This window comes from Brassica napus, chromosome C8 (genome assembly GCF_020379485.1).
Source record: "Brassica napus cultivar Da-Ae chromosome C8, Da-Ae, whole genome shotgun sequence".
NCBI classification, from domain to species: domain Eukaryota; kingdom Viridiplantae; phylum Streptophyta; class Magnoliopsida; order Brassicales; family Brassicaceae; genus Brassica; species Brassica napus.
Genome location: NC_063451.1, coordinates 30678774 through 30695544, shown reverse-complemented (window position 1 = coordinate 30695544; position 16771 = coordinate 30678774). Strand labels below are relative to the sequence as shown.

The following is a 16771-nucleotide window of genomic DNA, read 5'->3' as shown; positions in this document are numbered from 1 at the left end:
AAAAGTATTGGGAAATTTCATATGATGGCCAAGACAAGGATCGTTGATCAGGAGTCAAGACGTGAGCTCCACTGCTCTGTATATATGGACACAAACAGATATCACATAAACGGATCATATAATACTATATATAGGGGCGGTTAGTTAAAAATGTTTTGGATAATTAACAGGTTACAAACTTATATCCTATTGAATGGTAATGCATGGTTTCTATTATATATTTAAACGTTTAGTCATTGATTAATGAGTGACAAGAACATGTGGGATTCAAATTTCAAAGTCTTGAACTACTGAACATGACGTCTATACTTAATACCTAGAAGAGCTGCTTCAACTACAACACGTCTCCAGTTTATTATCTGACGATATATGCATATTTGTACTTATTTCACTAAAATACTCGATTTGCCTTTATTTGTTTTCATACTCGGTTTTGGAGAAACAATCATATAGGATTGCTAAGGGGTACTTTTGCTGCAGCTATTTCTAGCCTGATAATCTTGTTTGTCCTCAACTCTTTCATCTAATGCTCTGTTTCAAAAAGGAAACACAAAAGATGTTGTCAGTCCCTTTTAGTGGCATGTTATGAAGTAACAAAGGTTTCATTATTAGGTTGTGCTCATTCTTGGTCGAGTTTAGTGGATAGTTAGTTTAGTGCTACTGTATTTTGAGAGTGGCTTGGATGCAAGAAAACTGTGAAGCCGATAAGCGAAGTCACCTCTTGGTTTTATATGTTTCCAAAAGTCCATAATGCATTGTTGGTTTTTGTTTTCTTGAGTGTTATGCTCCTTTCAATATTGTTTCCCATAGACCTTTCAGTTTCTTAGGAGGGAGATGGTTATAGTGTTTTGAGGGATCGAACATGTTTCTTTTTCTCTTCATCAGATCCTTTGAGTTTGTGATGTGCTGATTAGTAATACCGTGATCTTGGAATCAGCAATGGTTTCTAACGATGAGCTTGTGAAACAACATGCTAAAGTTGCAGAAGATGCTGTTACGGCCAGTAACTTACTGCTAAGTCTATTTCCTTTGGAATACCTTTTCCGGGTGGAAACCTTTTCTGTTGTGGTTTTTCAAGGATGGGAGAAAGCCGGGAATGAAGTGGTTGAGCTGAATCAGATGCTCGAGGATGCAGGCAAGGAGGACATTGTGTTACAAGATAGGGTTAAGTCATCTCAATGGGGAAGTAGTGTGTTAGACAAGTAACGCAATCAAGAGATGAAACAAGAAAAGCAGAATTAAGAAGCTATGACTGAAAAAACCAAAGGGGTTCTTAGAAACTCGGTCCCAATACTTGCCACAAACTACTCATAACATTAAAAGATAACTGACTTCAAAAAGGAAAAAATTGACAAAAACAAAAGAAAACAGGCAAAGCCATTATTGTTTTAGCAGAGTGCATGTAAAAACTCTAACGAATACAGACACCTTCTCTCTCTCTACTGTGTATTTTCCTCAAAACTACCAAACTAGGCTAGCAGCTAAGAGACGGAACACACTTCTCCTTTTCAGAGCTCGTCCTTAACGGCCTCAGTTGTCGTTTCCTCCTTCTTAGGCTCTCCAGCTGTGTCCTTGTTTTTGTCGATGAAGCTTATGATGTCTTCCTTTGTCCTGTCTCCATCGTAAAGCACAATGTTTCCGCTCGCTGATCTAAAGTAAATGGTCGGGAAGCCCTTCACATCGAATGTATCATTTGGGAAGTCGTTTGTGGTTGCGTCCTGGTTAAGCGAAAGTGTTAAGAATAAAACCGCAGATGATCAACCAACAAACTCTACATGTGAAAAAGGAAAAAAAAAATGACTTACGAGCTTGGCTATGACAACACTTGGGTCGCTTTGGTATGACACAGCGACTTCGTCCAAGATGGGAACTAGCTTTTGGCAGTGTCCACACCATGGGGCATAGAATTCAAGCAAGACTGCAAATAAACAAAGTGGAAAGAAAATTCATTTGTAAGTTTTCTTTGCTACCAGCGAAAAGGTGTTTGAGATTTGATAAGGTGATGTGACTCACCGTTCTTTCCAGAGTTGAAGACCATCTCGTCAAGGCTCTCAGCAACAACAACCTTCACAGGCTCGTTGTTTTCGGTTGGGATGGGTTGAGATTTTTTGTGTGGGGCAACTTTTCCATCCTTGAAGTCCTTGACCCACGATTCAATCTGGTCAATCTCAATGTTTGTTTTCAGATACTTCTTGTCGTCAGCAGTCTGGATGATGATGAGAGGAACTTGGCTCTCTTCTAGTCCAAAGTACTGTTATTGGTTGAGAAAAAGACAGTAATCTGCTTAGCAATTTGTAACTAACACGGGATGAAACGACTAGGAGGCAGAGAGATAGTCGAGGTAAGACTAACCTGGAATGCGCCTTGGCTGTTCTCAGCATCACCGAGAAGGAAGCTAAGACCCTGTCCTTTGTAGGATGTAGCAACTTCACGGTACTTTGATTTAAGAGACTCAGCTCCTTCTCCGGTAAAGTTAATGAACAACATCGCCTGAAACACAAAATATTACCCACAATCAAAACCACCACAAGGTTGGAAACTATAGGATCAATGAGAAACCTTAGTAATAAGACTCAAAAACAAACTATAGACGCTACTATCTAGATTCAGCTAATATGGACGCTATCACAATTAACTTCTATGCATTAGCTCATTTCAGTTAATATACAAATCAAACAGTCCTTATCCACTAAAAATAAAAGGCATACATAAAATCCGTCTTTGTGGTTTATCATGATCTTGTTACAGCATGATAGGATTTAAAACAATGAGTTACCTTAGTGTTGGAACTGTCAAAGAATTTGATAACATATGGGTGGTTGTTTGGATCCTTGTCAAAGACGGTGATAAGCGGAATGCTTGATTCTTTGACAAATTTCTCCAAAGCTTCTCCATCGAAATCCTGGATTGCAACAGAAGAAAAATCAAACAACCATATAACAGGACCACTTATCTATGTCATAAACAAAGTGAAAAGCTTTCTCTTATACCTTGGAATCAACAAACAGTTCATCGAATGGTTTGAACAGCCTGACTACAGGTCCTGTCACAGCCTCTCCGCGAGGAAGAAGCTTGGCATCGGAGGTGTGTGCGAAGTCATAGTCAGAGCGCAGTTTCTCAGCAGTAGCCAAGAAAGAATCAAACTCGGAGCCAGATAATTTAGGGAAAACACCAACCTGAAACAAGAGAACGTGCCATTAATAATAAAAAAGAGACAAAAACGAAAAGGGATATGTTTGTGACACTTACCACAATAACCTTCTTGTCAAACTCAGAAGCATCCTCAGCTGACTTGATCTCAAAAGAGGCAGGCCCGCTTTGTTTCTTCAAGTAAGTAACAATCCCGTCAGCTTCACGAGGCCCGTTGTACTCCTGAACAGCTTTCCCTCCGTTTCTAAAGATCTTGATCGTTGGGAAGCCCTGAACCTCGTACTGAGTCGCGAACTCTCTGTTGGTCTCCTCGCTCGCATCAATCTTGGCGAGAACCACCGGAGGCACGTGACTGCTCAACTCTGACGCAGCCTTCTCATACTGTTAAAACAAAAACCATCACACAATTTGAATCACAGCTACATGCAAATCCATATATCAAAGTGACTGAAAAGCCATGTTTACCTCGGGAGCTAGCTGCTTGCAGTGTCCACACCTGCAAGATCCAATGACCAAATGATAGAGATTAAGATCCAATACAAAGACGCATCAATTACAGATTCAATCATTCAAATTCCACAACTACAACCAAAGTCTCTCCCTAATAAACCAGATCAGCTACACAATAGATCGGAGAAGGAATCATTCGCATGCAATTCAAATGATTCAAATTCAGATCTATCAGATTCACGAATCACACGACACATAAAACTCATACCACAAGCAAATCTCACGACTCCTACTGCTAACGATAAACGTTTGAATCATTTACAAATCAAATACCATGGGGCGTAGAACTCGACGACGATGAAATCGTGCTTGTTGATGGTATCGGTGAAGTTAGTGTGATCCAAGGTCAACACGAACTCCTTCGTCTCCGTCGCCGTCTCCTCGCTTCTCACGGAGGAAGCGAACAGCGACAACGCAAGGATCGATAACAAAGCGTATCCCCTCATCGCCATTATCTCTCTCTCTCACACTAAGCTTCCTTTGGAAATTATTATGTAAGCTCTAAGGGGGAAGCTTTGGGAGACATTTATCAGCTCGTTTCACACAGCAAAAACTCAATGCTAAATGGTCAAGTAGCCACGTGGCGGTCACTCGTTGGATATAACGTCGTCATAGTTTGGCAAGAACTTATGTGTATTGATACAGTGTCTTGACGATATTGACCTTGGCGGTTATATAAAATATTGTGTCCGTGACTTCGTGAAAGTAGATGGTCGATATAAAATAATGCATTTAGATCTGTGATCCGTTATGATTCTTTAGTTTAGTTTCATGACATTGTTACTTTAATTTCATATCTTATGTTGTTGACCGTCATTTACTGGGGTTGTTGCGGTTAAAACCAAACATGTTCATCAGCTTTTCACAAGTTGTGTGATGTGAAATTTCCTAAAGCTTCAAAGATTGGCACTAGCCAGATTGTAAGCTGCTTAAAATTAGCTTAGAATCATGGATGAAAGAAGATGATGATAGTTCTAAATAATGTAGCAATCATTTTCAGACACCAGCATTGGTTCTGTAAAATTGTTTTGGTTTTGGTCTGCTCCATCGCCGGGATCATCAATGTATGTTTGATTTTCTTCTTCTCTAGATTACAGTTCAGAGGTTTCTTCTTGACTCTTTGTTCTTGTTTTGCAGATGGAAAATTTATGATGAGGATGGAAGTTACAAGTGCAAAGACTTGGTACTTAGTGAGTGTGATTAGAAAATATGGTGAACAGGGGCGGATCCAGAAAACAACTTAACATGAGACACAATATATAAATTTATATTGTATTAAATATAATTTGGAAAAATTAAGTAAACTATAGCTTTTACAAGACATTGGTCATTAATTTTTCTCAAAATGATAAATTATAAAAAAGAAATTTCGCAATTTTAAATATTCATTTTCAAAAATTTCCTTTATTTTTTTTATTTTTATCTTAAGCATTGAAAAATAAACTTTATAAAATAGTTGTTAATGTTAAACTTCAATAAATTATGAGTTTTTATTTTGACAAAAACAAATATTAAAAAAAGTGATTGAAATACTATAAATTGGCTACCATTTTTCAAAAATACTTTCAATTAGAAATACCTTAAAATTTTAGTTTATAAATTATTTTTTATGGTTTAGTATTAAAGGGGTGAGATTGAGTTCTTAAATTTTTTAAAAAATTATTTAAAAGAGTTAGTTTAGTCTTTTTTGATCATAAATTTAAGTTATTTATGGAAATAGTCATCTTTTAAAAGTAAATTTGAAAAAATAGCATCAAGTTTATGGTATATTAAATAAAATAAAACAGTTATAAAAAGAAAAATTTAGGTAGTAATATCAAAATAAAATATTTTATGTAGTAGTAATTAAAATGTATAAAAAAAACAGAAATGCAAAAAAAAAAGACAAAGAGACGGAACATCACAAGACTTCGATCTTGGGCTGGCTGACTCTGGGTGGGGCACAAATTACCTATAATGACCGAATTAGCTACACGTTTTTCTTCGTACACTCCGTTAGATAAGAATTATATATCAAGAAGCATGTGGCACGTGCCACACCCACTACCTACGTGGGTCCGCCCCTGGTTACAATTGTTTTTAATTCATATATTATGTGATTGTTAAGATTATATTTCTTAAAATATTATATTTATTATTAATATATATATATATATATATATATATATATATATATATGATGGCAAGATTAAAAGATTTAGTTTGTTTCATAGGAGAAAGAATCATATGATTTAAATACAGAGCTTTTCAGAGATCATTAACTTTCCATTATCATATATTTTAATCAGGAAATAAGTCTAAACGTATAATTTGGTTAGGATTTGGATTGTGAATGTGAAGGAGAAGATTTAAGGTGGAAGTAAAGAGTTTGACTTTAATGATGTTCAGTCCGCTCCATTTATACTTTGTAGTTATGTACTCTTTCAATTTGGTGTCCTCCATTAACTCTATAATCCTTGAAAAAAAGATAATGTATTTAAATTTATTTTGTTTTTATCACATAATTTGCAACGTTGCATTAATTTCTCATACGATTTTTTTTTTGTGACATCTCAGTTTGTGGTACATGTTTAGAACTCTAGGGTTAAGCTTGCTTGAGCTGGAGTAGTGGAAAGATGTCCAAACACTGTAAACTTATCGTGCAAGCTTTTTGTAGTTCTAAAGATTTTGTCAGGTACCAGCGCCTTGTGTTCCGTCATAAGCTGTACCAGCTTCGGGAAGAGAGAGACATGAAGCCTGAAACTTTCGCCAGTCTCGTCTCCGCCATTATTTACGAGAAGAGGTCCGTGCGTGTCTTGTCTTCTTACTTAGCTTGCTTCTTTGTCAAGTTCATTTATTTTTTTAGTTTGTCTCTGAATCATGACTTAGAAAGATAACCAAATTGGGTGGTTTTGATTTCAGATTTGGTCCTTACTTGTGCCAACCAGTGATTGCTGGATTGGGAGAAGATGACAAGCCCTTCATCTACACCATGGACTCCATTGGTGCCAAGTATGCTCATCTCCTTTTCCTTTCTTGCCTCTCTGTTTCATTGTCATTTAGCTTGGTTAGTCTATTGTTACTTGTATTATTTGCCTTATGGTTTGTTCTATACGTTTGTTGGCATTGTGTCTAATGCATACTCATATGAGTTGGCAATGTTCATAATTAGGTGGCACTTGTGTTTGCTGTTTTTGAATTCTTCTCCCTTACTCTTGCATTTTGTTTGTTACTTGATATGGCCTACATGTACATGTTGTAATTAATACTTGTGGTTCTATTTTGTAACAAAATGCAGGGAGTTGGCTAAAGATTTCGTTGTATCTGGAACGGCTTCAGAATCACTGTATGGGGCCTGCGAAGCAATGTACAAGCCAGACATGGTTTATCTACTAGCAACTTTATCATCTGTTTTTTTTTTAAATTGTTATTACTGAATCCCTTAAATGCAAATTCTTAAATTAAATTACCACGGTTACGTCTGGTTAGGTTTAAGTTTCAGTGTTAGTCTACATAAAAGTAGAATCTTGAATTTGTGTGAAAAAACAGGGTTGCTTAATCACAATAGCCTTTACTTTTTTTTTTCTGTTGGTCTTTTTAATACGAGGTGTTCGAAAGTTTTATCTTTTTGGTAATGTATCAAGACTATTGCTTAACGAATTGGAAATTTTCAGGAAGCCGAGGAACTGTTTGAGACGATTTCACAAGCACTTCTGTCGTCAGTTGACCGAGATTGTCTGAGTGGTTGGGGAGGGCATGTCTACGTTGTGTAAGTTTCCAATCTCTTCTTTGTCTTTGCCCACATTTTGCTATCCTGAATTATTTCTTAAACATACATTTACGGTGATATGTTGTAGAACACCAAGGAGATTAAAGAGAGGATCCTAAAGGGAAGGATGGATTGAGCAGATTCATCACTATCTGCTTGTATCCAAGTTGTTGTTTTTTGTTGTTGCTGTAATCTGTTTTTAATTAGATTTTAACCATCGTTTAATCATATTCCTTCTCTGAAATTTGGAGTTCTGGATGAAGTTTAATTTCCAAAACTATCAACAACTTCAAATCGATTCTGAGAGTTATATAAAATACCTTTAGCTGGAACAGTTCGGTTAGTCCATCACCGTCGGATGTCACTTGCTACATCCTACACATTCTCTCAAACATCGGTAAGATTACTGCATACATCAAGGTGTATAAATTGGAGTCAGTGTGCACTTATACAAACAAAGTGTTGCCTCGAGCCTCCATGAAATACAAGATGAGAACCAATGACTTCAAATAATAACACAATGACAATGAAGACTCAAACTTATTTCTTAGGTGGTCTCTCTTGTTATATTAGGTGATTTGGGATAAGATTTTACTAATTGAGGCTCATAGGTTTGAGAGAAGATTGTTTACAATAGCATCTTGTTGCTTCCATAATGACCGTACATGGGAAGAAAGGGAATTAGCTGCATGGTTCACTCGCCTCAATATGAAAGCAATACAGTGTTTTTTTTTTCGACTTACTAAATTGGCCTTTTTATTGAAGTTATATTTTAGGTCCCAGTGTTTTTTTTTTTTGACTCAACATTCATACTTATCATTAAAACCAAAGTTTGATTACACAGTAGGCTTATCAGCCTCAACATAAGATTTAATCCAAGATGGCATAATAGAGAACAAAACAGAGGAGTTACTCCCATAAGTGGACGCCTCCTTTGCTACTCTATCTGCAACTTCATTTGCTTGTCTACTCTTAAAAATCACTCGATGAGTCCCTAACTTTTCCAACATATAGTGAATATCATCCGTATAAGCTCGTATGCTGGGGCGGTAATTTTCTTCCTGCAGGGCCGTTATCAATTCTTTGCCGTCTGACTCGAAGATGATGTTCTTGTAGTTGAGACGCACCAAAGAAATGATTGCCCACCTAAGTGCTTCAGTCTCCGCCTCAATAGGTGATCTCAATCGAGTTAGCCTTCTCGCTCCCATCCATAACACAGACCCTCTGTGATCCCTTAGTACCCACCCAAGACCACAATGTTCATTTGAAGTTATATTTTAGGTCCCCAGTATTTGATTATAGAAACGGCTCAATCGTAGGCTCATCTACGCTTAGTTACTGTTGTTGCTCTTTTCACATCATCATCTATTAATTAGTAGATATATATGTCTAATTACTGAAATTAGTAGATATATATATATATACATATGATAATCAGATTTTATATATATTGATACTTTGTTCTAGCTAGTTAATAACCAATAAATTAATTTGTAATCTACATAAAGATCATTTAAATAGTCATGATGAAATCTTAGGCAATTAAATAAAAATGTTGGATTTCAATATCCATCAAAATTGAATATATTCTCTACTTTAGTTAAGTCACTTATATTATGGTGAGATAGTCTTGCCTGCTTTACTGAAATTGATTGCTACGTTTGCTTGAACTTGTTGTTACTTTTAAGTCAATAAGAAAACTACTTTTTCACAACCTCACAAGTAAAAAAATACAATCACTGAAATAAGTAGGAAATATTCATTATTAATGGATATTATATTTTTGAAATTTTGCTTTTAAAAAATAACTAAAAATTTTCTTACAGTATAAGAAAACTATAAACATATAATCTCTTAAAATTTAATGATTCCATGCATCAAATATTTTATTAAAAAAATTCTATTCCAATTTTAATGATTTTGTTTTGCTTCTTTGGAATTGGCAAAGTAAAACTTCTTTATAAAAGGTGAGACCATCCTCTCACTTTTTGTCATCTATAAAGTTGTTGTTTATTAAACATCATCACAAACAAACTATTGAAATAAACCCAAAACATAAATCAAAATAGGACGTACAGTTCTCACTTTTGATAATGAATTCCTTGCCTATGCATCTCCTAGACAAGATTCTCTTCGGATTAGATCTCAAATCTCAAATATCGTGTGGAAAATAAAATTAATATTCTTGATCAAATTAATATTTTTGGCCCTTAAACAATTTTAATTTTTTTTTGTTAATTACATAATTTGTTTACTGATGAGCTGATCTTATTTTTGAAAATATTTTAGGTCAAAAAATCACTTATAGCATAATAACCTAACGTTTAGGCCGTAGAATCTCAAGCCTACTATTTGGTTACAATGAAACTATGTCATTGCGGTTTTATAGCATGATTTAGCAATTTTAAAGTTAATTATGGTTATGAGAAGTTTACGTTCATGTGTCAATCCTATCTATGTTCAATATTTTTTCTTATTTTTGTCTCATTTTTTTTCATTTTGGTTATTGCTCGATATAACTAATGATTTTTGAGTTTATTCTTATTTTCGCATTAGATTTAGAAAATGTTTAAGATTTAAAATTATTAAAGAGATACATACTTAGGTTAAGATCTGCGCCTTGAGTAGAATAAATATTTATTTTTTTAATGTTTTTTGCATATTATGAAATAATAAAATAATAATTATATATTAAATAACTAAGAAATCAGTTACTATTACGTAATAAATTGGCGTGCGCATATTAATCAAAAGACCACTCTTGTTTATTCGCAATTAATTTAGGATAAATAAGTCAAAACAATCAATTTTATCTATCGTATATGATATATAATTAAATTTAAATGATATTAATATAGATATGTAGTATACTTTTAATATGGATATTTATTAAATGAGGTTTCTACTCATATGATTTTATGATTATTTGCATATTTGTGTAGCAAAATTTTACACCAATGTTTTATTGTAATTCGGAATGTTTAGTGGTTTCAATAATTTATTATCATTTAAAAAAAAACAATGAAGATTTCAAAATAAAAATATTAACTTTTCAATATATGTTCAACGCATATCAAAATATAAGTATGTATTTTCATATTGTATAGTTTATTTTAAAGGATTTGAAATATATATATACATAAACACCTACTAAAATAAAATTCTTTATTCATATGATTTTATAATCATTGTATCTTATTATAGAAAAAATTTTAACCTTGATCACAAAAGTTTATGTGAAACTTTTAATAGTTTTAGTAATTTATACTCATTTTGAAAATTCAAAATACAAAATATACAAAAAAATTTATTTTTTATTATATGATTAATGTAATTGTGTAGTTTATTTTAATAATAAATAATTAAGCAAAAATGATAGAAAGTATACAGACTGTTAGAAAATCTTTATTAAATAAATTATTAATTGCCGCATATATCTTAATCACATTAGGTAATTTAGTAAGTTTTATTTAAGGAAAGAATATATAATAATTTCAATTTGATAAATGAATGGTCCATAATGGACGTACTATATAATATAACATTCCCTAGTAATTTAATTTTGGACTAACAAAATTCTCAATTGATTCTCAAGCCGTCACGTAAGCAAAATTAGTTCTCAATTTTGGACTAGCATTAGAACACATTTTTAATTAGTACAAACTAAAGTTATAATTTTTTTAATATTTTTCTATTAATATATAGGGATATTTTAGGTCCCCAGTGTTTGATCTTTTCACATCAGCATCTATTAATTAGTAGATATATATGTCTAATAACTGAAATTAGTAGATATATATATATATATATATATCATAATCAGATTTTATATATATTGATACTTTGTTCTAGTTAATAACCAATAAATTAATTTGTAATCTACATGAAGATCATTTAAATAGTCATGATGAAATCTTAGGCAATTAAATAAAAATGTTGGATTTCAATATCCATCAAAATTGAATATATTCTCTACTTTATTTAAGTCACTTATATTATGGTGAGATAGTCTTGCCTGCTTTACTGAAATTGATTGCTACGTTTGCTTGAACTTGTTGTTACTTTTAAGTCAATAAGAAAACTACTTTTTCACAACCTCACAAGTAAAAAAATACAATCACTGAAATAAGTAGGAAATATTCATTATTAATGGATATTATATTTTTGAAATTTTGCTTTTAAAAAATAACTAAAAATTTTCTTACAGTATAAGAAAACTATAAACATATAATCTTTTAAAATTTAATGATTCCATGCATCAAATATTTTATTAAAAAAATTCTATTCCAATTTTAATGATTTTGTTTTGCTTCTTTGGAATTGGCAAAGTAAAACTTCTTTATAAAAGGTGAGACCATCCTCTCACTTTTTGTCAGCTATAAAGTTGTTGTTTATTAAACATCATCTCAAACAAACTATTGAAATAAACCCAAAACATAAATCAAAATAGGACGTACAGTTCTCACTTTTGATAATGAATTCCTTGCCTATGCATCTCCTAGACAAGATTCTCTTCAGATTAGATCTCAAATCTCTGGTGATGATGCAATGCACAAGTAGATCCATCAAATCACATATATTGGATGATCCGAGTTTTGAAATCGGATATTCATCTCGTGCCCGACTCAGTTTTATTTACACTTTTAGCAAAGGCGCCCATTTTGTCTTCTACCAGCCTTTTGGCTCCCAGTGCGAATCTATGTCACACGTAAAAACATTTGCTTCTCTCCCAAGAGTAAACTGTTATATCCTCGGCTCCTGCTCCGGCCATCTCCTACTATACACGAGTGGCCTCTACGTCGCGAATCCCCTTACAAAGAGGTTTCGACTCTTGGATCACTCTGGTTCAATGCTTCTAACTACAATATTCAGTGGTCCCAACAACAAGGCTAATGATACAGAAGAGAGAGCTATGTGCGTTGGTTTTGCGCTAGATCAAAGTCGAGAGACCACCATCAAGAGATTCAAGATCATTTGCATACTTGAGACTCATACGACGTACGCATTTGAGATAAGCGACGGAAACTCGTGGAGATTTTCTGAAACAATCATCACCACCACCAACTCAAAAAGTGAGCTCACAAAGCGAATGAAACCTGTTTACGTGGAGGGAACTCTACACTGGTTGAGAAACGACGGTAGCATCATAGCTTTCAATATTGAGACAGAGCAAGCACGCTTGATTCCCTCTGTATTCCATCCGGAACCAGAGATGAAGCTGCTTTTCACGCTCGACGATAAGATCAATCGTCTAACCTTAATATCTGGGACCAAAAAAACAATCTCAGTACACACACTAATGGGAGATACCTCCAAGTGGGTCCTTGCCAGGCAGATCCAGAATGTACTTATTACAGATAGTGAGTTGGAATACTGGAACGTGGTTGCATACGATGGGAAGCACATGGTGGTGAGAGATAAAGAAAAGGATAGTTCAACTGGTGTGGCTCATGTGTACAACATGGAAGATAACCGTTGGGGAGCGTGGTGGCCAACCGCATGTCAGGCCAAGTACAACCTAGACGTCTTTTGGTTTACACCCTTCTTTTCCTTTTTCGAGCATACAGAGTTGGTTGAAGATTCTACAAACGAACATCTAGCTCGAATTATGAGACTTATTGACACAACCAAGCGAACAAATCCAGTGTTTAGATTGATGGCGTTAGGATATGATAAATAAAATATATCCTGATGATTAGTGTTTGTTTCACATATGCATCACATGGTTTGACTATTTGGAGTCAATAATTAATATAAAGTTATATAAGACCGTTTTATAAGAAAAATTCAGACCCAAATCTCTTTATGTTCAACTAATGGATGATGATGTGAAAGGAGCAACAACAATAACTAGTGAAGATAGAGCCACGATGAGCCGTTTCTATAATCAAACACTTGGAACTTAAAATATAAGTTCGATAAAAATGCCAAATTAGTCATTTACACCATAGATCACTTTCCAGTTTTTATTACAAAATCTATACGATTTTCTTCGATAATTACAATGCCATGACATTGTCATATTTTTGAATTACTTTAATCGAAAATCAATCACTCCTATATACATTTCTTTATTAAATACCCGGCATATTCTCGTTTCCATATTTTGCATATAATATTAGATTGTTACTCAAGTTTATCTTGAATAAACATATTAAAAAAAAATCTTACTAACTAAACATAATATTTTTTGAAATTCACTTTAGTTTCGAAAATAAAAAAAAAATTGTTGAAAATTATGTAACAATCCCAACGACACATCTTCTCCTCGTTATAGAATAGTAGGGGAAGTCTGCGATATACTACTTTATTATCTATGTTTTACATAGTTTTTATACATTTTATTTGTTTATGTTCCTGTTTGTATTTTTTTTAATCTTTTATTAATATTGGTGTGATCATAAATGTTTTCTAGGTCCAAGTACTAATCAGACCCGTAGAAATCTGGGTTTTCTTGCTACTTAAGTGGTCTATGGATGACGAAGAAGAATCGAACCCATGACAGAAGCTCCAGCTGGAACTCCTATATCACTAGGCCAAAACCACTTGGTTTATTCATGTTTGTATTATGGTTATGTTGTGGTTTGATCTTTTTCTGTTAAAGTTGCTTGTTAAATTACGGTTTTAAACATTACAATTGAAACCCCTACTATAATGTTTTAGTAAAATCTGTTAACATGAATTAACTACATACTCACAAATTAAAACGGTCTTTGGCAACTCTGTAATGTTCCTAAGACTGAGCAAAATAAGCCAGGAAGAGAAACAATATACTTATTCTAGCTAGGATATATAGCAAAGACAAGAAAACAACATTATATGGAAAAATACACACAAATATAGCAAAAGCCTAGGATAAAAAAAAAGAAAGATGATATTGTTTAGATTCATTGAACAATAACGACTAATCAGCTTATAGTCATGTTCACACACAATTGTTTCCCACAAAGTCTCATCTCATCTGTTAATTTATCCTCTAAGTTTTACTTAATTGATTATTGCATATATTGATAATAATCGTTTTCATTCGCATTACTTAATTGATTATTGCATATATTGATAAGTTTTACATGAAGGAATAAACGCGAGTGATCACTGGTATAACAAAAAAATATAAATTTATCGTTCCTTTCATCCTGATTTTCTTATGCTTAACGATAGTTCTAAATAAGTTGTAACCAAAACGTGCACAATAATGGTCCAGGAAAAGACTATGCACTCGTGAAGAAGAGTTGTGCCATGCCATGCCATGCCATGCCATGCCATGTGGTGTCTTTTACGAATTGTCTCCTGACGTTATCATTTCAACTTCTTCTAAATAATTGTTTCTTTTTCTTAACTCTCTAGCTTGTGGCAGTCTTTTGCTTTTCAATCATTGGCGTGGGACTCAAACCGAACCTCAAACGCCCATTTTCTTTATAGTGATCACACGCCAATTCTTCATATTTATACCCCTGAGGATGGAAGACGCTTCTCGAGAACAAACACTCACCTAACATTCTCTCTCACTTGGCTCACAAACAAAGAACAAAAAGAGAGAAAATCTTTAGACGCGTTAAGAGTAATCCTATCTATATAAGCTCAGGTTGAAACTTGATCCTAGCTTATTATATGTATACAAAAAGGTTTAAATCATCTTATAACCGAACTCCTGTTTTTTTTTTTCAATAGCTTGATTTGGTGACCTTAGTGGAACTTATGGAAGTCTTCGAGTAAAATTGATCTGATTAACGCATACAATCGTATCTTCAGTATTTTGCAATAAGAGGAATTATACCTACCTTGGATAATTTTTAGTAACAAAGAGTCCTCATGAACATCATGGCACCAAGACATACAAAAGATTCTTCAAAAGCATTTCAAGTTTTGGCAGCTAATCTCCTCAAACATATTATGCATCTATATACAATAACATTTCTACTCTTCAAGAACCGCACGATGAGCCTGAAGGATACAAGCACAGTGCACAGACGTCAAGTACAGACAAACCGCTCATGACAAGCGAACACGTGTGAAGAGGAGGAAACTTATCGTAAACCGCCTGAACAGCTGAAGGTGTGAGCGCAGTAGTATAGCCCCAGTGACCTCAAGTGGACATACCAATCAGCTAAAGCTACCACACTCTCATATGCCAAAAGTATTACAAGGCGAGTTAGAAGAGGGTCTTTGACATTAAAAGTGTACTGACCAAGTGGTTTTACCTGTGATGAGAACACAACCACACAAGTCCAGGGTCCTGAGATCTGGACAGCCATAAGACAAACTCATAAATCCATCACACTGATTTTCTCAATAGCCTGCACACACACACACACACACAAGAAGAAGGAATCTATTTTTAGTTTTTTGATCAAAAACCATGAATGAGAAAGTGCATATAGGGAACGATCACTAAGTTTCAAACTTTTGCTGAGATGAAGCTCTTGTAGCTCATGGCAGTGATTTTCTATGGCCTCCACTGCGTTATCCTCTAGTTCAGGTTTGTCCTGACGCAGTATCAAAGTTTGCAGGTTTACAAACTTGGGAGCAAGAGAAAGAACCAAGCTGTTCATGTTGTTGTTGCACCTGACAAAACAAAAGAAATAAAACAAAGCAGAGGGTGTTAGACAAAGATCAATCTGAAAACACAGCAAGTGACAAAAAAGAACAAAGCTTCTAAAGGTTCAAAGACTCAAAAGAGTTGTCATCTAAGACAAAAGATCTGAGCTTTACACAAACCAGCCATAACCCACAAGATGACCAAACACAGAGACCAGATGATTGTGCCTTGACAAATCTTCTAAAGGTTTAAAGACTCAAAGAGTTTGGCATCATAGACAAAAAAACAACAACAAAAGATCTAAACTTTACACAATCCAGACAATAAATCTATAACATCCCGGTTTGTGATATATGGAAAAGGCTTAAGAGAATTTATTTGGCTACCTATGTCACCAAAGTTGACTTACTTTTTCCGGAGCACATCCAGAAAGAACTACAGAGTTAAGTGTACTTGAGCTGGAGTAGTGGAATGATGGGTGACCTATCGGGAAGTGATTCGTGATAGCGTGCGAGTGAGGCAAAAGCACGGGAAATGGTCGGATGGTGATTGCAGGATCAGTAAACAATGATTTCGAGCCTTTGGAAAAATTAACGGACCGACCGTTGGAACGAGATGGGGTCCACGGGCCGAGAGAGGGTGCGTAGACGACCCATTAGGTGTGGATGGTCAGGACGTTACAAGTGGTATCAGAGCTGGTTAGCCATCTCGATTCTGACTCGAGAGACGTCTTGAGACCTGTCGTGGGGCACAACGAGGACATTGCGTTCTTTGAAGGGGGGTGAATTATAACATCCCGGTTTGTGATATATGGAAAAGGTTTA

General features: G+C 34.5%; 3 protein-coding genes and 2 pseudogenes across 3 annotated transcripts; 2 read left to right on the top strand and 3 right to left on the bottom strand.

The window, feature by feature from the left end:
* Window positions 1-1253: 1253 nt before the first annotated feature.
* LOC106431998 (protein disulfide isomerase-like 1-1) lies at window positions 1254-4225 on the bottom strand. The gene is made up of 9 exons (XM_013872836.3): window positions 3934-4225; window positions 3616-3646; window positions 3250-3531; window positions 2991-3176; window positions 2777-2902; window positions 2353-2490; window positions 2014-2251; window positions 1806-1918; window positions 1254-1718 (listed from the first exon to the last, which is right to left on the bottom strand). The coding sequence occupies exons 1-9, from the start codon at window positions 4110-4112 to the stop codon at window positions 1509-1511; spliced, it is 1503 nt and encodes a 500-aa protein (XP_013728290.1). The 5' UTR covers window positions 4113-4225; the 3' UTR covers window positions 1254-1508.
* A 2054-nt stretch (window positions 4226-6279) lies between these two features.
* LOC106431984 (proteasome subunit beta type-3-A-like) lies at window positions 6280-7688 on the top strand. The gene is made up of 6 exons (XM_013872825.2): window positions 6280-6288; window positions 6335-6442; window positions 6562-6651; window positions 6938-7022; window positions 7314-7408; window positions 7497-7688. Exons 2-6 carry the CDS (start codon window positions 6390-6392, stop codon window positions 7525-7527), a joined length of 354 nt encoding a protein of 117 aa, XP_013728279.1. The 5' UTR covers window positions 6280-6288; window positions 6335-6389; the 3' UTR covers window positions 7528-7688.
* Window positions 7689-8244: 556 nt separating this feature from the next.
* Window positions 8245-8616, bottom strand: LOC106431981. The gene has a single exon (XM_013872822.1). The coding sequence runs from the start codon at window positions 8614-8616 to the stop codon at window positions 8245-8247; it is 372 nt and encodes a 123-aa protein (XP_013728276.1).
* Window positions 8617-10929: 2313 nt separating this feature from the next.
* Window positions 10930-13044, top strand: LOC106431996 (annotated as a pseudogene).
* A 2281-nt stretch (window positions 13045-15325) lies between these two features.
* Window positions 15326-16068, bottom strand: LOC125591966 (annotated as a pseudogene).
* Between the last annotated feature and the right edge of the window lie 703 nt (window positions 16069-16771).